Source organism: Nannospalax galili, unplaced genomic scaffold (assembly GCF_000622305.1).
Source record: "Nannospalax galili isolate Female #2095 unplaced genomic scaffold, S.galili_v1.0 scaffold870, whole genome shotgun sequence".
Classification (NCBI taxonomy): domain Eukaryota; kingdom Metazoa; phylum Chordata; class Mammalia; order Rodentia; family Spalacidae; genus Nannospalax; species Nannospalax galili.
In genome coordinates, this window is record NW_008329130.1 from 1,425,675 (window position 1) to 1,449,263 (window position 23,589).

At 40.3% G+C, this 23,589-nt stretch overlaps 1 protein-coding gene across 9 annotated transcripts in view; it reads right to left on the reverse strand.

The window, feature by feature from the left end:
• Kif1b (kinesin family member 1B) overlaps positions 1–23,589 on the reverse strand; it is a 163,197-nt gene that overhangs the window by 134,423 nt on the left and 5,185 nt on the right. For 7 of the 9 annotated variants that reach the window (XM_008831788.3, XM_008831797.3, XM_029562850.1 and 4 more), the window contains exon 2: positions 8,730–8,914. In XM_008831788.3, coding sequence (XP_008830010.1) covers positions 8,730–8,835 — 106 coding nt within the window. In that variant the 5' untranslated portion in view covers positions 8,836–8,914. Of the gene's footprint in view, positions 1–8,729; positions 8,915–23,589 lie in introns of those variants that run through there. The other 2 variants (XM_029562845.1, XM_029562859.1) reach the window with 2 other exon arrangements.

A 23,589-nucleotide genomic window follows, 5' to 3' on the forward strand; every position in this document is an offset into this window, starting at 1 on the left:
AGAGAGCTCAGCGGTTAAGAACACTGGCTATTCTTGCAGAAGACCCGGGTTCAGATCCCAGCACCCACATGGCAGCTACAACTGTCCATAACTCCAGTCCCAGGGGATCTGACAGCCTCTTCTGTCCTCCATGGACATTGTACCACATGGGTGGACTTACTTATTACACAGACAATATATAATAAAAAAATTTTTAAAAATAATAAATAAATAAATAAAAGTCAGATGTGGGGGATGAAAAAAGATGGCTCAGCAGTTAAGAAAACTTGCTGCTCAATCATGGAGACTGGAGTTTGGCTCCCTGTACCCATGGGAGTTCACAAACACCTGTAATTTTAGCTCCAAGGGATGACTCCCTCTTCTGGCCTCCACAGTCACTCCCACACAGACACACAGACACATACGTGCACGTGTGCGTACGCACGTGTGCACACACACGCACACAAATAAAACCATTTTTTTAATTTGAAGATTATAAAAATTGGTTTATTGTAAAATAAATTCAAGAATAACCAGTAAATTCTTATCCAAATGCTACCCACTAGAGCCAAGCAGCATTAAACACCTTTACATGAAGAAGGACACAAGACTTCATTTAGGCTGTAATTAAAAAGGTGCTTGACCACTGGGCGTGGTAGTGCATGCCTTTAATCCCATGGGAGGCAGAGGCAGGCCGATCTTGATAGTCTGGTCTAGATAGTGAGTTCCAGGACAGCTGGGGCTACAGGGAGACCCTGTCTCAAAAAAGACCAAAAAAAAAGAAAAAAGCAGTCCTCTGATACACAAATGGGGTGCTTGAGAGATGGCTCAGCAGTTAAGAACACTGGCTACACTTGCAGAGGACCCAGATTTGGTTCCCAGAACCCTCATACCAGCTAGCAACCATTCATAACTCCAGTTTCAGGGGGTCCAACGCCCTCTTCTGGCCTCTATGGGCATTGCAGGTGTGTGGTTCATACACACTTGCAGGTCTAACACTCATACACATATAATAAAAATAAATTTTTAAAAAGGCAGATATGTGTTCGATGTTTGAAAGTTTATTAATATATGTGCCAAACAAGAAGTGGAAAATAAACTTTGTGCTTTTGTATCTAGTCATCACAATCATGTTGAATTTATGTGATCGTTGATTTTCTTTCATGTGGAAAAGCTAGTTTCTTTTTACATTTACACTAAGCATTTTCACTAGCTGCATACTACACTCCATGTGTGACCCTTTACTGTAAAAAATATCTAGATGCAGAACCGGGTGTGGTGGCGCACGCCTGTAGTCCCAGCACTTGGGAGGCAGAGGCAGGCGGATCTCTGTGAATTCAAGGCCAGCCTGGTCTACATAAGTGAGTTCCAGGACAGCTGGGGCTACAGGGAGACCCTGCTTCAAAAAGGAAAGAAAGAAAGAAAGAAAGAAAGAAAGAAAGAAAGAAAGAAAGAAAGAAAGAAAGAAAGAAAGAAAGAAAGAAAGAAATCTAGATGCAGAAAATGAAATTTTCTTTATTAAAGTACCTTTATATTTGAAATATATGAAAGAACCTGTTACAGTTTTCTATTCAAAATCAATTGTTTGAATTACCGAGAAAATAGTCTTAATAAAAATAAAGTATTAAGACGAAAAAAAAAAAAAGGCAGATGTGGTGAAAAGCATCTGTAATCCTAGTATTTCTATGGCAAGATGGGACACAAGGCAAAGATAAGAGAATCTTCTGGAAGCTCACAGGCCAGCTGTCCTACCCTACACAGTAGAACAGCAAAAACAAAGAGCAACTCTGCCTGAACACAGTAGAAGGCTGCAAGAATCAACTCCAGAAAGTTGTTCGACCTACACCCATGCACATATGCACACATGCACGATGCCATATGCATATTTCAATCTACTAGTGCAGATGCAAACATAACCACTAAATAAAAATACTTTTTTTTTTTTTTTTGGTATTTTTGAGACAGGGTCTCCCTGGAGCCCCAGCTGTCCTGGAACTCACTATGTAGACCAAAAGAAAAAAAGAAAACACATCAAAGTTGATCTTAATCTAATAGTTAAATTCAAATCAAACAAAAACATTACTAAATAGTAAAATAATAACTGTTAGCAGTGACTTGAAGAACACAGACAACTCACAGAGACTGAGGGCCCTGGGACCAGACATCCACGTCCCAATTCCAAGATGCATGAGAGCCCAAACAAGTGAGACAACGCCTCCTTGCCTCAAGGCCTTCAGTGAAATGAGGATAGTTTCAAGTACCTGCTACAGAATTATCCCGAGGACTAGAAGAATTCTCTGAGTGCCTAAATGTGCCTGCCACAGCTTATGTGTTTGTTGTTGTTGTAGCTTTTAATTAGCAATCATACTTCCCCCCAATGAAAAGCAATTTTAAAAAGTAAAGGGGATCCCCCCCGCTTCGTTTTGCCTCATTCACACACAGTGAAAGGAGCTCTCTGATATCTAACCAGAACAATGTTGAAGGAAACAGTAAAGTAGTTAAAACATTTCCTCATTGTGTTGCTGCTAATTCTGGCCCTGCAATTTTCTGTTCTGCCAAAACAAGGGGCTTCTCAGACATTTCCTACTTTCCCCTCTCCTCCTCCTTCCTAACCTCAGAGCTTCCTAACAGTCATGATACCACTTTATTTATATTTATCTTTAAAGTAAAACTAAAAATTCTGAAATCCTGGTACCCTTGCAGCCTCTGCTTGCTAAGTAACAGAAACCCAATTTCTTCCTTATACTCACATAGTTGTCACTACTAAACAACACAACTAGGAACAGCAGTCTATTAGAATGCACAATCCTTTGTAGCCCAACTTTAATGATGTCTACTTATCCTAACAAGACAAAACCAGCTCTCCAGATGCTAGCTCATCTTACATTTCACATATCACCAGGCAACTACCAAAAACAATCATAGCACCATGTTATTGGCATGGATTTTTTAAAAAAAAAATGAACTCTAGGGGCTGAAGAGATGGCTCAGCAGTTAAGAACACTGACTACTCTTACAGGAGACCCGGGTTCAAATCCCAGCCCCCACATGGCAACTAACAACTGTCTGTGACTCCAGTTCCAGAGGATCCAATAGCCTCTTCTGTCCTCCGAAGGCAATGCACGACATGGGTGCACTTGCCTATATGCAGGCATAACACTCATACACCTAAAAAAAATTTTTTTTAATTTTTAATTAAAAAGAATGAGCCAGGCATGGTGGCGCATGCCTTTAATCCCAGCACTTGGGAGGCAAAGGCAGGCGGATCTCTGTGAGTTCAAGGCCAACCTGGTCTACAAAGTGAATTCCAGACCAGCTGGGGTTACAGGAGGGAGACCCTGTCTCAAAAAGACCAAAAAAAAAAAAAAAAAAAAAAAAAAAAAAAAAAAGAACTCTGGAGAATTGCAAAGGCATTGAGGGACAAACAAAAAACTAAAAAACTCCACTGGAAATAGCTGTGTTTCCCTGTGAGAACCCAGGAAATTACATACACAGACAACAAAGCACAGTTTGGATTTTGCTCAAGGCAAACTCAAACAACAAGAATAATGAAATGCAAAGCAGCAAAGAAAGACTAAGTCTCCTATAGGAACATTTTATTTCCAGGTATGATGGCACACACCTTTAATCTCTGTACTCTGGAGGCAGAGGTAGACAAATCTCTTGAGTTTGAGGCCAGTTTGATCTACATAGTGAGTTCCAGACCAGCCAGGGCTACAGAGTAAAATCCTGTTTCTTTTAAGGAACAAAAAAAGATTTTATCTAGTTGTCTCTCAGTTGATATGGTATGAAAACAATTTAAGCCGTTGAAGAAGTTTAGATTATATCATGTAATAAAAAGCAGGTCTTGGACCAGTGAGGTGGTTCAGTGCTGACAAGTCTGAAGGCCTGAGTTTGATCTCTGAAACCCGTAAGGTGGAAGGAGAGTACCAACTTCAACAAGTTGTCCTCTGACCTCCCCAAGTACACCACAGCTTGAGCACACACACATATGTGCTGAACTTGGTCCCTAACAGCTTGTCTATAAATGAAGACACAATCTAATGCCCTTTTTTATGATCTTGCAGGAGTTTAAGGCCAGTGAGATGGCTCAGTGAGTAAAAGTGTTTGTGGCAAAAGCCTGAAAACCGAACCCAAAAAGAGTCAGAAGCAGTGGCTCATATCTATAATCCCAGAACTCCTACTGTGAGGTAGCTGGGAGACAGGAGAACTGTCTGGAAGCTTAAAGGCCGGCTAGCCTGGAGTATGCAGAAACAAGAGATTGCCTCAACAAGGTGAAAGGAGAGAACAGACTCCTGAAAGTTGTCCTCTAACCTCCACACTTGAGCCACAGTATGCATACACCTGCACACAAAAACACATGCACACATATAATAAAAAAATAAATATTTTTAAAAACATAGGGATATATTCCAGAATATCAGCTTAGTAAACTGCCATGAGAAGTCACAAAATATTAAGTAAAATTGTGCCAGATGTATGAGAAAAGGTAAAGTATGTTTTGAGGGTAAGAGAAGATAAACGCTTTAAAAACTGAAAGGTAAGGGCTGGAGAGATGCTCAGTGGTTAAGAGCACTGGCTGCTCTTGCAAAGGACACAGGTTCGGTTCCCAAGGCCTACACGGGCTCACAACCATTTGTAACTCCAGTTCTAGGGGAGCTGACATCCTCTTTTGTCCTCTGTGGGCAACAGGCATACATGTGGTACACATAGGCAAAACACTCATATACATAAAATAAATCTAAACTTTTTTTTTTTTTTAAGACAGAAAGGGGACCAATGAGATGGTGTAGCAAGTAAGGGTGACTGCCACCAAGCCTGATAACCTGACCCACATGGTGGAAGACGAGAACCAACCAACTCCCACAAACTGTCCTTTGACTTCTACTTGTCTCCCCCACAAAATGTATATAAATATAATAAAGTTACATATATAATTTTTTTTAAATGTAAGTCTGAAGGGAAGAGTCAGCCAGCAAGATGGCTTAGCAAGTTAAGTGCTCACTATACAAACCTGATGACCTCAGTAAGCCCCAGAACCCACATAAAGAACTGACTGCACAAAGTTGTCCTCTATACACGGCAGCACATGTGTACCCCCTCACATTATATAGACACATAATAATAATAACAATAATAAGAATTAAAAAAACCTGAAAGGGGCAGAAGGCCCAGAGTGGGAAAGGCTTACCACAAAGTCAGTGGCCTGTGCCAACAAAAGGTGGCCTTGAGAATTCAGTCGTCTCTAACCCAGACTCTACTGAGGAAGAAAAGGCCACTAACAGTGCAAAAATGGGACCTGGACATTCTTTTATCCTTGAGAATCATTTAATCAAGTGGACATATGACTTTGGCAGAAAAGATCTCTCTCTCTCTCTCTCTCTCTCTCTCTCTCTCTCTCTCTCTGGAAAAGGAAGGAGAAAAATACGGCTAGAGCTCAGGAACAGGGTGTGGGCAAGGACTTGTCCCTTAGACGTGCCCCAATTTCTGGTATGGACAGGCATAATATATACAGCCTCTCTTTTTGCATGACTGATGAAAAAAAAATAACACAAAAATCTAAAAGCATTCCCTTCAGTCAGTATGTGGTGCCTCACACTTGTAATCCCAGCACTCAAGAGACTAAGGAAGGACTGCCATACAGCATAACATCAGCCTGAGCCAGAGGATAAGGTCCACCTCAAAAAAAACAAAATAATAAAAGCATTCCTCTCTATATCAGTCCTTCTCCAAACTCCATACTGCCCACACCCTTCCACCACCCTGTATTTTCAGTTGGCAAACGCGGAATAATCTCTGTGCCAGTTGTGATGTGCACTGATTGTTTAGAAATACACATTATAGATGTAATGACTTTTGATAAACAAATGAGATTTACCCAAGGGCAAGACACAGGTCTTACATCCTAAGTGAAAACCAGTTTTACCAACCTCCTCTTTTTTTAAAAAATATTTTATTTATTATTTTTATTTTTATGTGTACGACAGTGTATTGCCTGCATGTATGTGAGTACACCCATGTCGTGCAATGCCGTGGAGGTCAGAAGAGGGCGTCGGATTCCCCTGGAACTGGAGTTAAGGGTGGTCATAGCTGCCATGTGGGTGCTGGGAATCGAACCTGGGTCCTCTGCAAGAGCAGTCAGTGCTCTTAACACTGAGCCATCTCTCCAGCCCCTCAACCTCCTCTTTGTCTAAGGAAATTCATGTATATTCAGTGTCTACAGATTTACACACACAGCCTAATAAATGTCAATACTTAATCATTAATTTTGCCACATTTCCTTTTTACCAAGTAATTAGACAAAAAAAAAAGTGCTTCTAAAGTGAAAGAATTTTGGAAAGCAAAGGGAAATTAGTGAGCAAAGCCCCATTTGTATGTGTTCAGCAAAAATGGATGACTAGAATGTACCCCAACCAATTCCAAAATTTTGTAGCCCTGAGTCGGGCATGGTGGTGCACACCTTTAGTCCCAGCAGTCAGGTGGCAGAGGCAGGCAGATCTCTGTGAGTTCAAGGCCAGCCTGGTCTACATAGGGAGTTCCAGGCCAGTTGGGGCTACAGGGAGACTCCGTCTCAAAAAAGACAAAAACAAACAAACAAACAAACAACAACAACAAAAAAAAAACCAACTGTGGCCCTAAGTCTCAAAAAATTTTCAAGTAAGAACTTATTTCCTTTTCCAGTTTTCTTTCCTACTATAAATGCTGACATCTGAAATCTTCAGAATGAATACTATATTTGGGTGATTTTACTTTTTCTGCTAAATTGACTGTTTGAGGAGTTATTTTTAATTCTTAGCTACAATGAGACATAGTGCGCACTCTCTGCCCCCAACTGGAGATTAAAAGCAGAGTCTCCTACATGGTGGGTGCTCTATCACTAGGCTATATTCCTAATGCTGACCTGCTTATGTTGGCTCAAACTGATGATCCTCCTGCTCCAGCATCCAGTGCAGGTGGAATTGCAGGCATATGAAACTACACCTGGCCTTGAAACATAATACTTTGCTGATTACTCTTACTTATTATCTTCCAGAAAATACGAAAATAGCAGAGCCAGAAACCAGGTAGACTCAGATCTGTTCTTTATAACTATTGAGAACTATAGAAAACCACAATTACATAAAAACTTTAGTATAGTTTGAAGATAATTTGCCTTTAAGTCAGTTCTTTTAATCTAAGCAATTTAACAGAGAAACAATTTAGGAAGAAATGGCTATTTTATTAATAAACTAACTACATAGATTTTTTTTTTTTCCAAGACAGGGTTATTACACAGCCAGGCTATCCTAGAACTCACTCTGTAGCCCAGTCTGGTCTCAGACTCACAATTTTCCTGTTTCCATGTCCCAAGTGCCAGGATTTATAGGTGTATGCTACCACACCTGGCAGTTTGCTATATATTACAATTATACCCAATGTTCAACTCAACCATAAGGCAGGAGAGTAAGTTTTTTTTTGTTGTTGTTGTTGTTGTTTTGGTCTTTTTAAGACAGGCTCTCCCTGTAGCCCTAGCAGGCCTGGAATTCACTATGTAGACCAGGCTGGCCTTGAACTTGAACTCAGAGATCTACCTGACTCTGCCTCCCAAGTGCTGGGACTAAAGGCATGCGCCACCACACCCAGCATAGGAGAGTAAGTTTTAAGAAGATCTTAGCAAGCTCAAATTGTATTTAATATCAAGAAGAAAAAAAAAAAAACAATCTTGGGGCTTTATAATTATAGTTCACTTCAGAATTTAATAAAAATCAGGGCTGGTGGGCTGGAGAGATGGCTCAGCGATTAAGAACACTGACTGTTCTTGCAAAAGACCTGGGTTCGTATCCCAGCACCCACGTGGCAGCTAACAACTGTCCGTAACTCCAGTTCGAGGGGCTCTGACAGCCTCTTCTGTCTTCCGTGGGCCTTGCATGACACGGTGCACTTACCTACATGCAGGCAACACACACAAACACATAAAATAAAAATAATAAAATTTTTTATAAAAATTGGGGCTAGAGAGATGACTCAGTGGTTAAGAGTGCATACTGTTCTTAGAGATGACCCCAGTTCAGTTCACAACACCCACATCAAGAGGCTCACAACTGCCTATAAATTCTAGCTCCAGGGTGATGCAATTCCTCTGGTCTCCCAGGCACCTATACTCATGTGCGTATAACTACACACAGATACACAAACATACATACACATAATTTAAAATAAAAATAATTTTTAAAAAATATTTTATTTATTATTATATTATATGTATGAGTGTATTGCCTACATGTATGTGAGTGCACTTATGTCATGCAATGCTGCGGAGGTCAGAAGAGGGCTTCAGACTCCCCTGGAACTGGAGTTAAGGACAGTTCATAGTCACCATTTGGGTGCTGCGAATCGAACCCAGGTCCTCTGCAAGAGCAGCCAGTGCTCTTAACTACTGAGCCATCTCTCCAGCCCTATAAAAATAAATCTCAAAAAAAAATTTTGTAAAAAGTCACTGCTTATACCTTTACTGTCATTAAGATCTAAACTTGATATGTATCAACTGGATAAATTAGTTCAATTATTCATATTTTCTTAATTAAAAGAATAAAATGAGCAATCTATATTTTATATACTGTAGCAAACATCCCAAAAGGGAAAACATTCAATAGATTATTCAGAATGGCAAAGAATTGATACACAAATGTTAATTTATTCTGATCACAGCAAGAAAAAAAGGCAAGAAAAAAGGCATGATAAATAACCAACAGAAAATCACAGGTACTCACTGGTGGAGTTGCCTTGCATCTGAATGATGCACTTGGACTCCTTGCTGGTCTCTCGAGAATTGAAGGGCCTCACTCGAACAGCTACCTTCACTGAGGCTCCCGACATTATGATGGGCTTGTAATATATATGCAGTCCAGAAATAAAGAATCAAATCTTCTTTTGACGTTATGTTCAAGTTTCCAACCTGGAAAATAACAGGCATCAATTTTTCTGTGTCTCAAGATCATCTCTAGTAACATTAAAAAAAAAAATCCACAAATATTTACTTGTTGAAGGAATTCCTTAAACAGGTAATTTTTCCATCTGAAAACCATTATTACCTTAAGGAAGTGTGTTGAACTTTCTATATTTACAGTTTGAAACATAGTTATTTAAAAAGAACAGAGAGATGTTCTAATTAACTCCTTTAACTATGTACTGATTTTCTTGAACTAAGACACTATCTGGCATGTGCATCTCATTTGACCATCAAAGCCACCCTGAACAACAATCAAAGGAGAGTCCAAGAGGTTCAGGCTCCATCTTCAGACATGTCAGTGACACATCACTGAAGCCAATCACTACAGTTCACTACTGCAAAAGGCCACAAGAAAAACACCAACATTTTCAAAAAAATAGTTTGCCATTCAACAGAACAAAACCAACATAATCTCATGGGGGAAAAAAGAACAAAAAAACAAAACAGAAAAGCTCACGAGTAATTTCCAAAAGAAACAACCAGTCTCTTTAGCTGGGAAGAAATCTATACTCTTTCTATTCATTACAAAATCATCTTCCAGAAGAAACAAACAAACAAAAAATTAAAAAGGAAAAGTATTTATAAGCCCAAATACCATAGAACCTAATAGAACTGTAATTTAACCAGTATTTTCCACACAATAAAGTACAGCCCAGAAATGCTAACCTCCAGTGGCATACTACTAATGTTTCCCTCCATAGAACAAGTAAAAATTAAAAACAAGGCGAGGCATGGTGGTGCGTGCCTTTAACCCTAGTACTCCGGAGGCAGAGGTAGGTAGATCTCTGTGAATTCTAGGCCAGTTGGGGCTACAAAAGATCAAAAAAAGATTGAAAAGAACAATTAAAACAAAACCCAAAAGCCACTCTCAAGCTCCTTATCATATTGTATTTTCTTAATTTTTTAATTTATTTTGTGTGTATTCAAATGTATGTTTGTGATGTATGTGTGTGGGCGTGAATAAGTATCTGTGTAGGTGTGGAGAAGAGCTCAATCTTCTGTGGGTTCTTCAGGTGCAAGTCTACTTTGTTATTTTTGGTCAAGATCTCTCATTTGCCTGGAGCTCACTGATTAGGCTAGGTTGGCTGGTAGAGAATCCCAGGGATGCCCCCTGCCTCTGCTTCTCAAGTACCGTGATTACAAGAACATAGCAATCACACTTTTTTTTTTTTTAATGTGTATGAGTATTACTGCCTGCATGTGTGTAAGTGTACCTGAGTCATGCAGTGCCCAAGGAGGTCAGAAGAGGGCATTAACTCCCCTGGAACTGGAGTAACAGATATTTGTTAGCCATCATGTGGGTGCTGGGATTTGAACCCGGGTCTTCTGCAAGAATAGTCAGTGTTCTTAACCGCTGAGCCATCTCTCCAGGCCCGAGATCTCTTAATACTTATAATAGTACCTGGTGCAAAAGCTCAGTATCTGTCAAACGAATGAATTAATGAGCATTATTTCACTGGTGGGGGAAATAATCTGTTAAAAAAATCTTTTGCTAGGTTCACTGATTTTTGTTTCAAATGATTACAATGCATTTTATATTCATCTTTTTATACATGCTGCAATGTTTTTTTCTAGTCTGTTTTTCTTTTTTTTTTTTTGAGACAGCATCTCCCTGTAGCTCCAACTGTCCTGGAACTCACTAGGTAGACCAGGCTGGCCTTGAACTCACAGAAATCCACCTGCCTCTGCCCCCCAAGTGCTGGGATTTAAAGGCATGTGCTGCCACGCCTGGCTTGTTTTTCTTTTTTTTTACATTAACTGAAGTGTTCTTATGAAAGCTTAGTGTTATTAGCTCTCCCAATTAATGCTGCATATGTTAATAGTCACTAGTCTATGTACTATGCCCACCCCCGAAAAGAATGCAGCATCAAAAACAGTTCAATCTGTGGAAGCACATGCCTATAATTCCAGATACTCAGGAAGCTAAGACATGATAATTACAAATTCAACACTGCCTAGACTTGAACCAGCAAACCTTGTCTCAATGAATTTTTTTTAGTATTTTTTTATTTTATATGCATGATGATATTGCCTGCATGTGTGTAAGTGCACCTGTGTTGTGGAATACCCAAGGAGGTCAGAAGAGGGCATTGGATTCCCTGGAACTGGAGTTATAGACGGTTGTTAGTGGCCATGTGGGTGCTGGGAATCGAACCCAGGTCCTCCTATGCAAGAGCAGCCAGTGCTCTTAACCACTGTGCCATCTCTCCAGCCCCCTCACTAATATCCCCACTGCTGCCCCCGCTAACATTTTTTAAAGGCCTAAGGATACAGTTCAGTGGTCCTAAGTTCAATCACCAGTACTGAAGGGAAAAACAAAAAGAAAACGATCATATCAACATTTCAATCCCCAAGAGTCCTCTTTGAGATTTATTTATTTATATATATATACACACTTTTATATATATAATCTCAACTCTTATCATGTCTAAAAATCAATTCTCTTTCCCCAAACTAACAACCTGTCAATTCTCTCATCTTTTTTCTTTTTCCTTTTGGAAACAAGGTCTCAAATCCAGGCTGGATTTGAAATCTTCATCCTCCTCTGCCTAAACCTCCTAATGCTGATTTTTCAGTCAGTCCCTTCCTCTCAGTCTCATCCCTTTACTCTACTCCATGCTTAGGACTCTTCAACAAATGAACTATTCTTTGAGCTTTCCACGAGTTTCTTTGGTTTGTTTTGAGACAGGTTCTCACTATGCTTCCCTAGCTGGCCTGGAACCTGCTATGTAGACCAGTCTGGCCTCAAACTCAAATTGCTCCTCCAGTGCTGGGATTAAAGGCATGCGCCACCAAGCCTGGCCTGAGCTTTTAGTTTTGATCCAACAGTTCTTTATCAGGGTTGTACAAAACAGAACTGAAAAGCAAATAAGCCTAGACCACCACTGTTCAGTATTGAACAGTTTTAAGCTGGGCCCTAACTAGATAATGGATTGTTGTCATTTAAATCATTACATTTTAATGTGTGTGTGCACCCTCATGAGCGCATATGGATGCACGCATGTGGTCTGAGGACAATTTCAGAGTCAGTCCTCTTTCTACCATATAGATCCTGAAAATCAAACTCAGGCCATCAGGCTCAGTGCTAGCAGGAGACTTTACCCACTGAACCATCTCTCCAGCCCTGTTGTTTTTGTTTTGTAAATTCTTAGCTTTAAGGATTTTTAGTGATTTTGCAAATCACTGCTTTAAGTCACAACTCTGTGTCAAGATCAACCTTGATGTGGAGGCCAGAGGAAGAGGGGTATCCACTCCACCTTATTCCCTTGAGACAGAACTTAGACCTCATTGTTTTTCCACTAGGTTGGCTGGCCAGTGACCCCCAGCAATTCTCCTGTCCCCACACTCCTCCCCTCAGCTCTAGAGTTACAGGATTACAAGGCCATAACCAAGCTTTTACATGGGTGTTTGGGATCCGAACACAGGTACTCAAGATTACACTGAAATATTTTTACCCAGCCCCAAGATTAACCTTTCTAAAGTATGACTTTCCAAATCACTCTCAATTCTAAGAATAGCTAAGCTCCTTCACTAACCACACATGTCCTTTCATACTTCCTATGACTCCCTTATAATAAATATATAAATTACTACTTTCTTCCTATGAGATTGCCTGACTCCACTTTGATCTCCTCTAAGATGTCTTAACCCAAATACTCAGGGCTATTTCCTATAGCACTTACAGCTGAAAACACGTGAAAACACTGCCATCACTTTACGTGACTGCATTCTATATGCACTGCTCTTTAATAGCACCTCCAAGTGAGAATCCTGTTCCTCTAAAAATCTCTTTAAATTTGAGATCTTTGGGGGAGAGGGGGCTACTAGCACCTGAATAACATCTGAGCAAAAAATTTCAAGACATTCCTAGGATACTTTAATGTACCTCAAAGCAAATATCTGTCAAAGGTGACTGGGTACATGTTAAAGGACACAGATGTCCTTTTTTGTTGTTTTTGGGTTTTTTTTGCCTTTTTGAGACAGGGTCTCCCTGTAACCCCAGCTGTCCTGGAGCTTACTCTGTAGACCAGGCTGGTCTTGAATTCACCTGCCTCTGCCTCCCAAGTGCTGGGACTAAAGATGTGTGCCACCATGCCCAGTCCTCCACAGATATCAATTTAAGGGAGTTCCTGCCTGTAAGATAATGAAAGAAAGAAAGAAAGAAAGAAAGAAAGAAAGAAAGAAAGAAAGAAAGAAAGAAAGAAAGAAAGAAAGAAAGAAAGAAAGAAAGAAAGAAAGAAAGAAAGAAAGAAAGAAAGAAAGAAAGAAAGAAAGAAAGAAAGAAAGAAAGAAAGAAAGAAAGAAAGAAAGAAAGAAAGAAAGAAAGAAAGAAAAAAAGAGCCAAGCATTGGCAGTGTAAGTCTGTAATCCCGGCAGTTGGAAGGTTAAGGTTGGGGACACGAGGATCAAGGAGTTCAAGGTGATTGTATGCCATGTAGTGAGTTTGAGGCCCTGTCTCAACTTGTCCCCCACCAAACCCACCTGTAAATGGATTGAAAAAAAAAAATCAAATATATAGTTTTGTTGTTGTTTTCTGGTTTTGGTCTTCTTGAGATAGTCTCCCTGTAACTCCAGCTGGCCTGAAACTCATTATGTAGATCAGGCTGGCCTCGATCTCACAGAAATTTGCCTGCTTTTGCCTCCCAAGTGCTGGGATTAAAGGTGTATGTGACTTTCATAGTCTTAAAACAGCATATCCTAAACCAGGCATGGTGGTGCATGCCTGTAGTCCCAGCACTTGGCAGGCAGAGGCAGGCGGATATCTGTGAGTTTGAGAAAAGCCTGGTCTACATAGTGAGTTCCAGGCCAGCTGGAGCTAGAGAGACCCTGTCTCAAAAATACCAAAAAAAAAAAAAAAAAAAAAAAAAACCCTTAATGTACAGAGATAACTTCACAGAAAATATTAAAGTTAAAAGACATAGAATGTAAGTAAGGTCTTATAGCCCAACATTCACCAGGCTGGCATTCCACAAAAAGATAAAAATGAGGCATGGAGAACAAACAGTAATAGAATATGGCTGAATTATTAAGAAAGTTTGCAAGATATACAAAAAACAGAGAATTTGATGACACATGAAAAATGTTATCAGCCAAATCCAGAGTAAGGAAGAAACACCAAACAAGGTATCCATTTCCTTCAAATAAATAGCAGAAGTAAGTTATAAAAGAGAAGTAGCATCTGTCAAAGAAACGCAATGGTTTCCAACAAGAAAATCTGTAAAAATACATTTTTTTAGATAACCAGGAAGAGAAGAATCAAGATTGCTAAAATGTTACTTTGAAATTATAGACAAATTATAAAGTAATTTATTTTTGTGTTCTACGTAAGGCCTAGCAAAGTACCCATACCTTTTGCCCTACAAATAAAACAGCAAAAACTGAACCTTCTTTCCTAAGCTTTTGACATAAAAGACTTCACACCGGGCTTGACTCCTCTACCTAGAAATCCTGCCAGCATTTCATTCGGTTCACACAACCAAAGCCAAAATCTCCTTCCCCCCAAATACCAGCTTTTTACTTCATTTCTGTTCTATTTAATGTTTCCCCCATTCTCTAGTTCCCACACAAACTAAAAACTGTCACTAAACTGTACGGCTTCTGTTCATAAACGTCTTCTCCATTTCTACCAAGACTTGTTATGCCTTCAACACTTCTCAACCAAGTCTTTCTTAACCATCTTCTTTCTTCTCCACTATCCAAACTACACAATAGTCTCTCCTTTTTAACTACTCCATCTATACTACACAGTACTGCCAGATTCACGTTCCTGAAGTACAGATCCACTTAAAAATTGCCAATTTTGGAGCTGGAAAGATGGTTCAGCAGTTAAAAGCATTGACTGCTCTTGCAGAAGACTCAGGATTGGCTCCCAGCATCCACACGACAGTTAACAACTGCCCTGACTCCCTGATCTGACACCCTCTTCTGGCCTCCACAGACATTACATGACACAGGTGCATTTACATCCTTCCAGACAAAATATTCATACACATAAAATTAAAGTTTTTTTTTTTAGATACTGTCCATTGTCAATTTCCCCACTCTCTGCCACATGATGACAACTCTCCACACACTGGCATTCAAAGTATTCTACAAAATAAATCACCAGTTTTCACAAGCCCATAAAACACTGCCTTCCATCTACATTTCATAACTACCACTGACCAGAGAGCTTCTAGAATGATCTCAAGTATTACTGCCCCTGGCTCCTTTGCTCCAAGTTCCTTTTTGTGTTTTTTTTTTCCCCCGGAGCTGAGGACTGAACCCAGGGCCTTGCACTTGCTAGGCAAGCGCTCTACCACTGAGCTAAATCCCCAACCCCTGCTCCAAGTTCCTTTTATTCACCACAGTTAAGTGATGTTAAGACTGTTTTTGTCCAGATATTCTTAGCCAAATCCATAAAATTCCCCTCTGTGGCCTTCCTCTTCACCTGTTCTTTCAAAATCCAACCTCGCATTTTTAGGACTTTCTAACATGCTCCCTACCTCTGAAGCCTATACCAGTTTCCCACCTCCCAAACCAAATGCAGCTGTTGCTCTAATACTTCTCGATTCATTTACCTAACCCTCAGCAGAATAAATTTTGTTTCCTTATTCCTGGTATGAATTTTAAATTTCTCGAAGACAAAAACAACTTAATTTGCCTGTTGTTGAATTCCTAGTTACTGTATTAACAGACTAATGTTTAAATGATATTAATAAAAAACATGCTGGGTATGGTAGCACATGTGTAACATGTGTAAGTGTGGTAGCACTTACAAGGCAGGCAGATCTCTGTAAGACTGAAGCCAGTCTGGTCTACATAGTGAGTTCCAGGCCAGCTGGGGCTAGAGGGAGACCCTGTCTCAAACATAAAAGCGAGAAAAAAAAAAAAAAAAAAAAAAGACATGTTTTGTAAATTACCTATAAGCCTAATCTTTTATAACAGATGTCTACCCAGAACTACAACTTCAAAACTCCTCCTTAAGAAGGTCATTAATCTTAAATCAAGTTGAAAATCCAATAAAAAACAATAAAGTTACAGAGTATTTTTAAATTGTTATAAGGCTAGGGGGTTGAAGAAATGACTCAGCAGTTAAGAGCACTGGCTGCTCTTGCAGAGGACCCAGGTTCAAATCCCAGCACCTACACAGGGGCTAACAATGGTCCGTAACTCCAGTTCCAGAGGATCCAACGCCCTCTTCTGCCCTCTGCAGGCATGGCATAACACAGGTATACTTACATGTAGACAATACAATCATATACATAAAATAAAAATAAATTTTTATAAAAAAAAGAAGTTACAAGGTTAGTAAGATGTTTCCATGGAAATCCATGATAGGTTCACTGCAAGTTGTCCTCAGGTCTCCATACAGGAACACATACACTAAATAAATAAATATATATATATCAGAAGATATAGAAAAACAGGGCTGAGGATACAGTAAGTCCATGAAGTACTTGCTGCCCAAGCATGAACTCCTGAATTATCAGGACCAGAACCTACTTACATAAAACATTCTTGTTGGTATGGCAGGTGCTTGAACAGCGCCTAAGGAATGATACCAGAGGCTGTCCTCTGGTGGACACACACACACAGTGGAAAACAATATAATGATTGGTATAAACACATTTTTAAAGCTTTAAAGAGGCAGCAAAGAAAAGCAGCTAGAGGGGTTGGAGACTGCTCAGTCTATAAAAGTCTTAAAAGTCTTAAAAGTGCTCAGTCTTAAAAGTGTAAGGAACAGGGGGCTGGAGAGATGGCTCAGTGGTTAAGAACAGTGGTTGTTCTTGCAGAAGACCCAGGTTCGAATCCCAGCACCCATATGGTAGCTAACAATTGCCCATCACTCCAGTTCCAGGGGGTCCAACAGCCTCTTCTGCCCTCCAAGGGTGTTGCATGACACAGGTGCACTTACTTATATGCAGGCAATACATGCATACGCATAAAATAAAATAAAAAATAATAAATAAAATATAAAAAATTATAAGAAGCCAATGTGATCTCTTGCACCCACATAAAAAGTCAAGCACCTGTCCCAGCACCAGGAAGGCAGAGACAGGAGGATCCCTTGTTGGCTAGCCAACACAATCTGATCATGAACTCTAGACCAAAGAATGACCCTATCTCAAAAAACACCATGGATGGCTCCTGAGGAAACACATCTGCAATTGTCCTCTGGTCTTCACATGTATGCATATGCGTGTGCGTGTACACACACACACACACACACACACACACACACACACACACAGAGCAGCTAGAAAGGTCAGCTAAATAATTTCACAACCCCAGTTCTAAACTGCTCCTCTGATCAGTTTTTTGTTGGGTTTTTTCCCCCCTTATGACATAGAATTAGGAAGGTAGAGTGAAGCAAAAATTCTAGAAGCATTCATTAACACTGGAGCATTGAAGGGATAATAAAACACTGAAGTTGATCATTTCCATATTTCTCAATCTTTGCTTAACTGCTTATCTTTAATCTTGTAAGATTCTGATCTGCTCTCAGAGATAACATGGATTATTAGGTGAAAAGAGAAAACAAATTGATCCTTCTGCAAAGTAAAGAAACCAGAATGAGGGTCTGGAGAGATGGCTCAGAAGTTAAGAGCACTGGCTGCTCCTGCTGAGGACCTGGGTTCAATTCCCAGCACCCACATGGTGGTTAACAACAGTCAGTACATAACTCCAGTTCCAGGGGAATCCAATGCCCTCTTCTGACCTCTGTAAGCATTGCATGATACAGGTGTACTTATATACATGCAGGGAAAATACTCATATACATAAAAAATTAAAATTAAGCCAGGCATGGTAGAGCACACCTTTAATCCCAGCACTCAGGAGGCAGAGGCAGACAGATCTTTGTGAGTTCAAGGCCAGCCACCTGGTCTACTTAGTGAGTTCCAGGACAGCTGGGGCTATAGGGAGACCCTGTCTCAAAAAGACGGGCTGGGGGTGAGAGTGCTAAACATAGAGGGCATGCTTTCATATGTGAGACCCTGGGTTCAATCCTCATCACCATTAGAAAGAAGAAGGAAAGACACAAGAGAGAGCAAGAGGAAAGGGAGTGAGAGGGGGACAGGAAGGAAGGAAGGAAGGAAGGAAGGAAGGAAGGAAGAGGGAGGGAGGGAGAGGGGCCAGGCACAGTAGTACACATCTTTAGTCCCAGCCCTTGGGAGGCAGAGGCAGGCGAATTTTATGAGTTTGAGGCCAGCCTGGTCTACATAGTGAGTTCCAGGGCAGCTGGGTATACGAGAGACCCTGACTCAAAAAGACAAAAAGAGAGAGAGAGAGAGAGAGAGAGAGAGAGAGAGAGAAAGGACTGAAATGATATAAGGATTTTATTGTCATTTAGTGAGTGTTTGGTTTGTTTTGGAGTTTTTGTTTTTGTTTTGTTTATTTTTGTAATATTGCTTTTCTATAGAAAATAGGTAAAATTATATTCCTAAAACAGAGACTAGGTCATCTCATTCTCTTTTCTTTAAAATCTTCATTTAGTTCCCATGGCCTCAGGGCAAAACTTAAAATTCAAGAGGCTCCACAATCCAATCTATTTCACCAGTCACAGCTTTCACTGCCCAATTCTAAACAATCTTTCTCCATCACCCACTCTGTACCACTCGCATAGATTCCTGGAAACCCAATCTCCCGTCTCAATCTATTACAAAGTCCCTGCTTTTCAAGGACAAGGTCAAATGTCACCATAAAGCAGTAAGCAGGAAGCCATACGTTTTTCAATACACTGTTGAGTTTAAAGTCACACTTTGCTCCTTTAAAACTGCTCTGATTCATCACCTTTCTACTTATTCTATTCTACTCTATGCCATGTGGTCAATTCATTTAACTCTCATACACTGACACTTTATTAGAATACAGATTTTTAACCAAGAAAGAGTCTTTCAAAATTAGCATTAACTGAGCCAGGTGTGGTGGCAAGCACCTTTAATCCCAGCACTCTGGAGGCAGAAGGAAGAGGATGCAAGAAAATCACTGAGATACAGAGACTGGGACCAGGCAGGTGTTTATTTGGGTGACTATCTTAATCTACTGTTTTTATTTTTGAGTTCATTGCAACAGTGATTTTTATTTCAAAAAATATTAGCCCAATTTTCTAGAGCAACAAACTGACATCAATAAGGAATCTAATTAAAAGATAATCTTGTCTTCTGAATTATATTTTTCAATTTCGATTCATTCATTTTCAAGGAATGAATTATAATTTAAAGGATAAAACAAACAAAAAGGGCATGTACATACTTGTAATTACAGCACTTGGGAAGTGGAGGCTAAATCAGAAGTTCAAGGTCATCCTAGACTACATACTGAGTTCGAGCCTGGGCTGCATGAGCCCTTATCTCAAAAAAAGCCACTCAGGGTGGCTCACTTGGGAAAGGCAGGAAGACCAGGAATTCAAGGCCAGCCTCTACATAGCAGTTCAAGGCCAGCATAGACTGAATTAGACTAAGTCTCCAGGAAAAAAAAAAGAAAAAAGAAAAGAAAAAAGAATGAACAGATAACCAAGCCAAAAGTAAACTTCTATAGTAGAGCCCCCTTTGAAATGCTATGAATAATTCCTTTTCTATATAACATATATGCTCTTTTAAATTAATTTCTATGACGACCAAGCAGATTTTAGAACCATGGCTATACCTGTAAAATGGCTCAAGATATATTAGGAATTTGGGAGTGGGGGATGGGGGGAGAAAGAAAGAAGTGGGGAGAGGGGAGAAATCTGTCTATTCTTGATCTTTGACTCTATGGATAAAATCAGCCATAGGCAGCCAGGCATGGTGGCACACACCTTTAATCCCAGCACTAGGGAGGCAGAGGCAGACAGGTCTCTGTGAGAGGCCAGCCTGGTCTACACAGTAAGTTCCAGGCCAGCTGAGGCTGCATGGAGACCCTGTCTCAAAGATTAAAAAAAAAAAAAAAAAAAAGCAGCCGGGCGGGGGGGCGCCCGCCTTTAATCCCAGCACTTGGAAGACAGAGGCAGGGGGATCTTTGTGGGTTCGAGGCCAGCCTGGTCTACACAGTGAGTTCCAGGCCAGCTGAGGCTGCATGGAGACCCTGTCTCAAAGATTAAAAAAAAAAAAAAAAAAAAAAAAAATCAGCCATAGGCCACTCTGGAAGTTCAAAATGGATCACGTCAGGAATGCTGCTTTTTATATCCTAACTCAATGGCAAGAATTAGACTGCACAGGAATAATCTCTGACAGATCAGAGTTTTAATCTTCAAAGTGGCTAAATAGGCTCAGCCAGACTCCCCAACTGTTTTAACTACTATCTAAAATAACCTGATTTTAGATCTATAACAATTTTTAGATCTATCAGACATATGTCCTTCTGCCTTGACAACTAGAAATCAAGCATCATCCTTTTCTCTGCTGACATAATTTTATTGTCAGAAACTAAGAAGTGCATCAAGAAACAACAGTTCAGGTTGTATGCTGAGTGCTGGCCTAGCATGCACAACACCATGGATTCCATTCTCAACCAGGAGGGGGTTGGGGTGGGAGGCACAACCACAGATAGAAAGCACATGGGTGTGAAATAAACTATTCTAACTGGAAGTACTTTGTTATTTCTTTTTTGTTATTTTGTCTTTTTTTTTTTTTTTTCCAGAACTGAAGACCAAACCCAGGGCCTTGTGCTTGCTAGGCAAGCACTCTACCACTGAGCTAAATCCTCAATGCCTGTTATTTCTTTTAAAATAAGAAGTAAGTAGAGCCAAAATTAGGTCAGTTAATACTAAATCTATCTAGGATGTTAACTAGTTTTAATATCTGGTTATAATTCTATAGATTGGGGGGGTTATAAGATATTTAAGACTCTGGCAATCCAATCTCAGCATTCCACTAACATTTTTCTATACTCAAAATAAATGACACTTATTCCTGAAATTGTCCAGCCTGAAACGAGTTCAGCTAGCTATGGTACAAAAATGGCAAATTTCAAACAAAGGAAAATTCAAATTTAGTAATATTTCTTTGTGAAATCTGGTTCTCACCACACCCACGCAGCTACATGCTTGGGTGGTAGCTCATCCTCTGGGCTAGAAGGTAGGGCATACTTTTCCATGTGGCAACAGGTATCAATCTAGACACATGATAAACTGGTTCTAAATTTAATAGGTATGTTTTCTTTTAGATGATACCACAGGATACAAATATTCCAGGCTCTCCCCAGGGTTGAATCATGGGTCTTGTGCTGTGATACTCACTAATCTGGATATAAAGTTGTACATTTAGGGGCTGGAGAGATGGCTCAGCGGTTAAGAGCACTAACTGCTCTTGCAGAGGACCTGGGTTCCATTCACAGCACCCACATGGCAGCTACAAACCATCCTTAACTCTAGTTCCAGGGGAATCCAACCACCTCTTCTGACCTCCGTGGCATTGCACAACACGAGTGGATTTACACACATGCAGGCAATACACTCATACACGTAAAATAAAAATAAATAAAGTTGTACATTTAAATCATATTACTTACATTTTTCATTGAAAAGAGTTTAGTTATATTATATTCTTAGTTTGGAAGCAGGTGTATTCCTTTTTAGATTTTTTTTTTTTTTTTTGGTCTTTTGAGACAGGGTCTCCCTGTAGCCCCAGCTGACCTGGAACTCGCTATGTAGACCAGGCTGGCCTCAAACTCAGAGATCCACCTGCCTCTGCCTCCCAGGTACTGGGATTAAAGGCGTGCGCCACCACACCGGGCTCCTTTTTAGATTTTTTAAAAAGCTTTTCACATTTATTTATTGTGTGTGCATGTACACACACACACACACACACACACACACACACACACACGGGCACCCATGTGGAGGTCAGAGGACAACTTACAAGAGTCAGTTCTCTCTTTTCACCATATGGGTGCCAAAGATCAAACTCAGGTCATCAGGCTTGGCAGCAAATGCCCTTAACCCACTGAGTTATCTTCCAGCCCAAGGATTACTTTTAAAGTACTTTGAAGAGCCTTTCTTCCTTTCACTTAAAAAAAAATGTTGAAGCCGGGCGTGGTGGCGCACGCCTGTAGTCCCAGCACTTGGGAGGCAGAGGCAGGCGGATCTCTGTGAGTTCAAGGCCAGCCTGGTCTACATAGTGAGTTCCAGCACAGCTGGGGCTACAGGGAGACCCTGTCTCAAAGAGATGAAAAAAAAAAAAAGTTGAAAACAGGGCTGGAGAGATGGCTCAGTGGTTAAAAGCACTTTCTGCTCTTACAGAGGACCCAGATCCAGTTCCCAGCACCCACAGGGTGGCTCACAAACACCTGTAACATCAGTTCCAGGGAATCCAATGCCCTCTTCTGGGCCTCTGAGGTCTCCTACACACATCAAGTGTACATTGTACATAAACTCATGCAGGTTTGTACATATACATATAAGTAAAAAAAAGTTTTAAAGTTGAAAAAGTGTGTATATATATATACACACACACACACACACACACATATTATAAGGAAGCCCTGTAACACCTTCCCTTAGATTGTCTTTAGATTTCGGGGTTTTGTTTGTTGAGAAGGGGGTCTATGTAATCTAGATTGACCTTAAACTCACAACCCTCCTGCCTTAGCCTCTTTGGTGCTGAGTTTACAGACTTGCATCACCACATTTCACCCACTTTAGAATTTAGCATCAGACAAAGTTTCTTTTGACAAGCCATTAGCTTTTCTTTTGCCAGAATAAAAACTATATAATTTATCTTGTCTTTTTTGCTTTGATTTCTAAGTTTCACAACTACATTTAAATTTTTTGGATTGAACCACAGGTGGATCTCTGTGAGTTCAAGGCCAGCCTGCTCTACATAGTGAGTTCCAGGCCAGGTGGGGCTACATGGAGACCCTGTCTCAAAAAGACAAAAAAAAAATATATATATATATATATGAAACAAAAATCTATGTACCAAGAGAAGACTACCTCCCGAGTGCTGGGATTAAAGGCATGCGCCACCACACCTGGCTGTTTATTATATTTTAACAGCCTTATTGTATATATATGGAACTTGTAGTAATTTGCTCACTTTCCAGAGCCACAAATAGCATAAATTATAAACAAAAATTTCTTAAATGGTTTATTACACTATTTTAACATGGGATATATGCCATGTAGTCCAAATTCTAGTTCCTAAAAAAAAAAAAGAAAAAGAAAAAGAAAAACTAAACACAGCAAACTTTTAAAAACTGCACAAAACTTTGTGTTCAATGAATTGGATAGACATGTAAGAGGCCAGAAAAGCAGGAGACCCAGAAGCAGATAAAAGTTCAAGAGCAGGACCGGGTGTGGTGGTGCACGCCTTTAATCCCAGCACTCGGGAGGCAGAGGCAGGCAGCTGCCTCCAGGACAGAGTTCCAGGACAGCTGGGGCTACGGGGAGACCCTGTCTCAAAAAGACCAAGAAAAAAAAAGTTCAAGAGCAGAGCAAGTGAAGGGAGCAGTGCTTCCAGAGCGTAGGAAGTGTGTATGCCACTCCTCTTCACCTAGCAGTAAAGGCTGGCAGCCTGAACAAGAACAGAGCCAAAGAAGTAGGGGACATGGAAGCCCCTGTGCTGGGGTGGCATGAAAGTGAAAACACAAGTGTCCACCACAACTGACAAAATCTCATGGTGATAAGCCAGAAAAAGAGAACAGGAATGAAGAAGGGAATT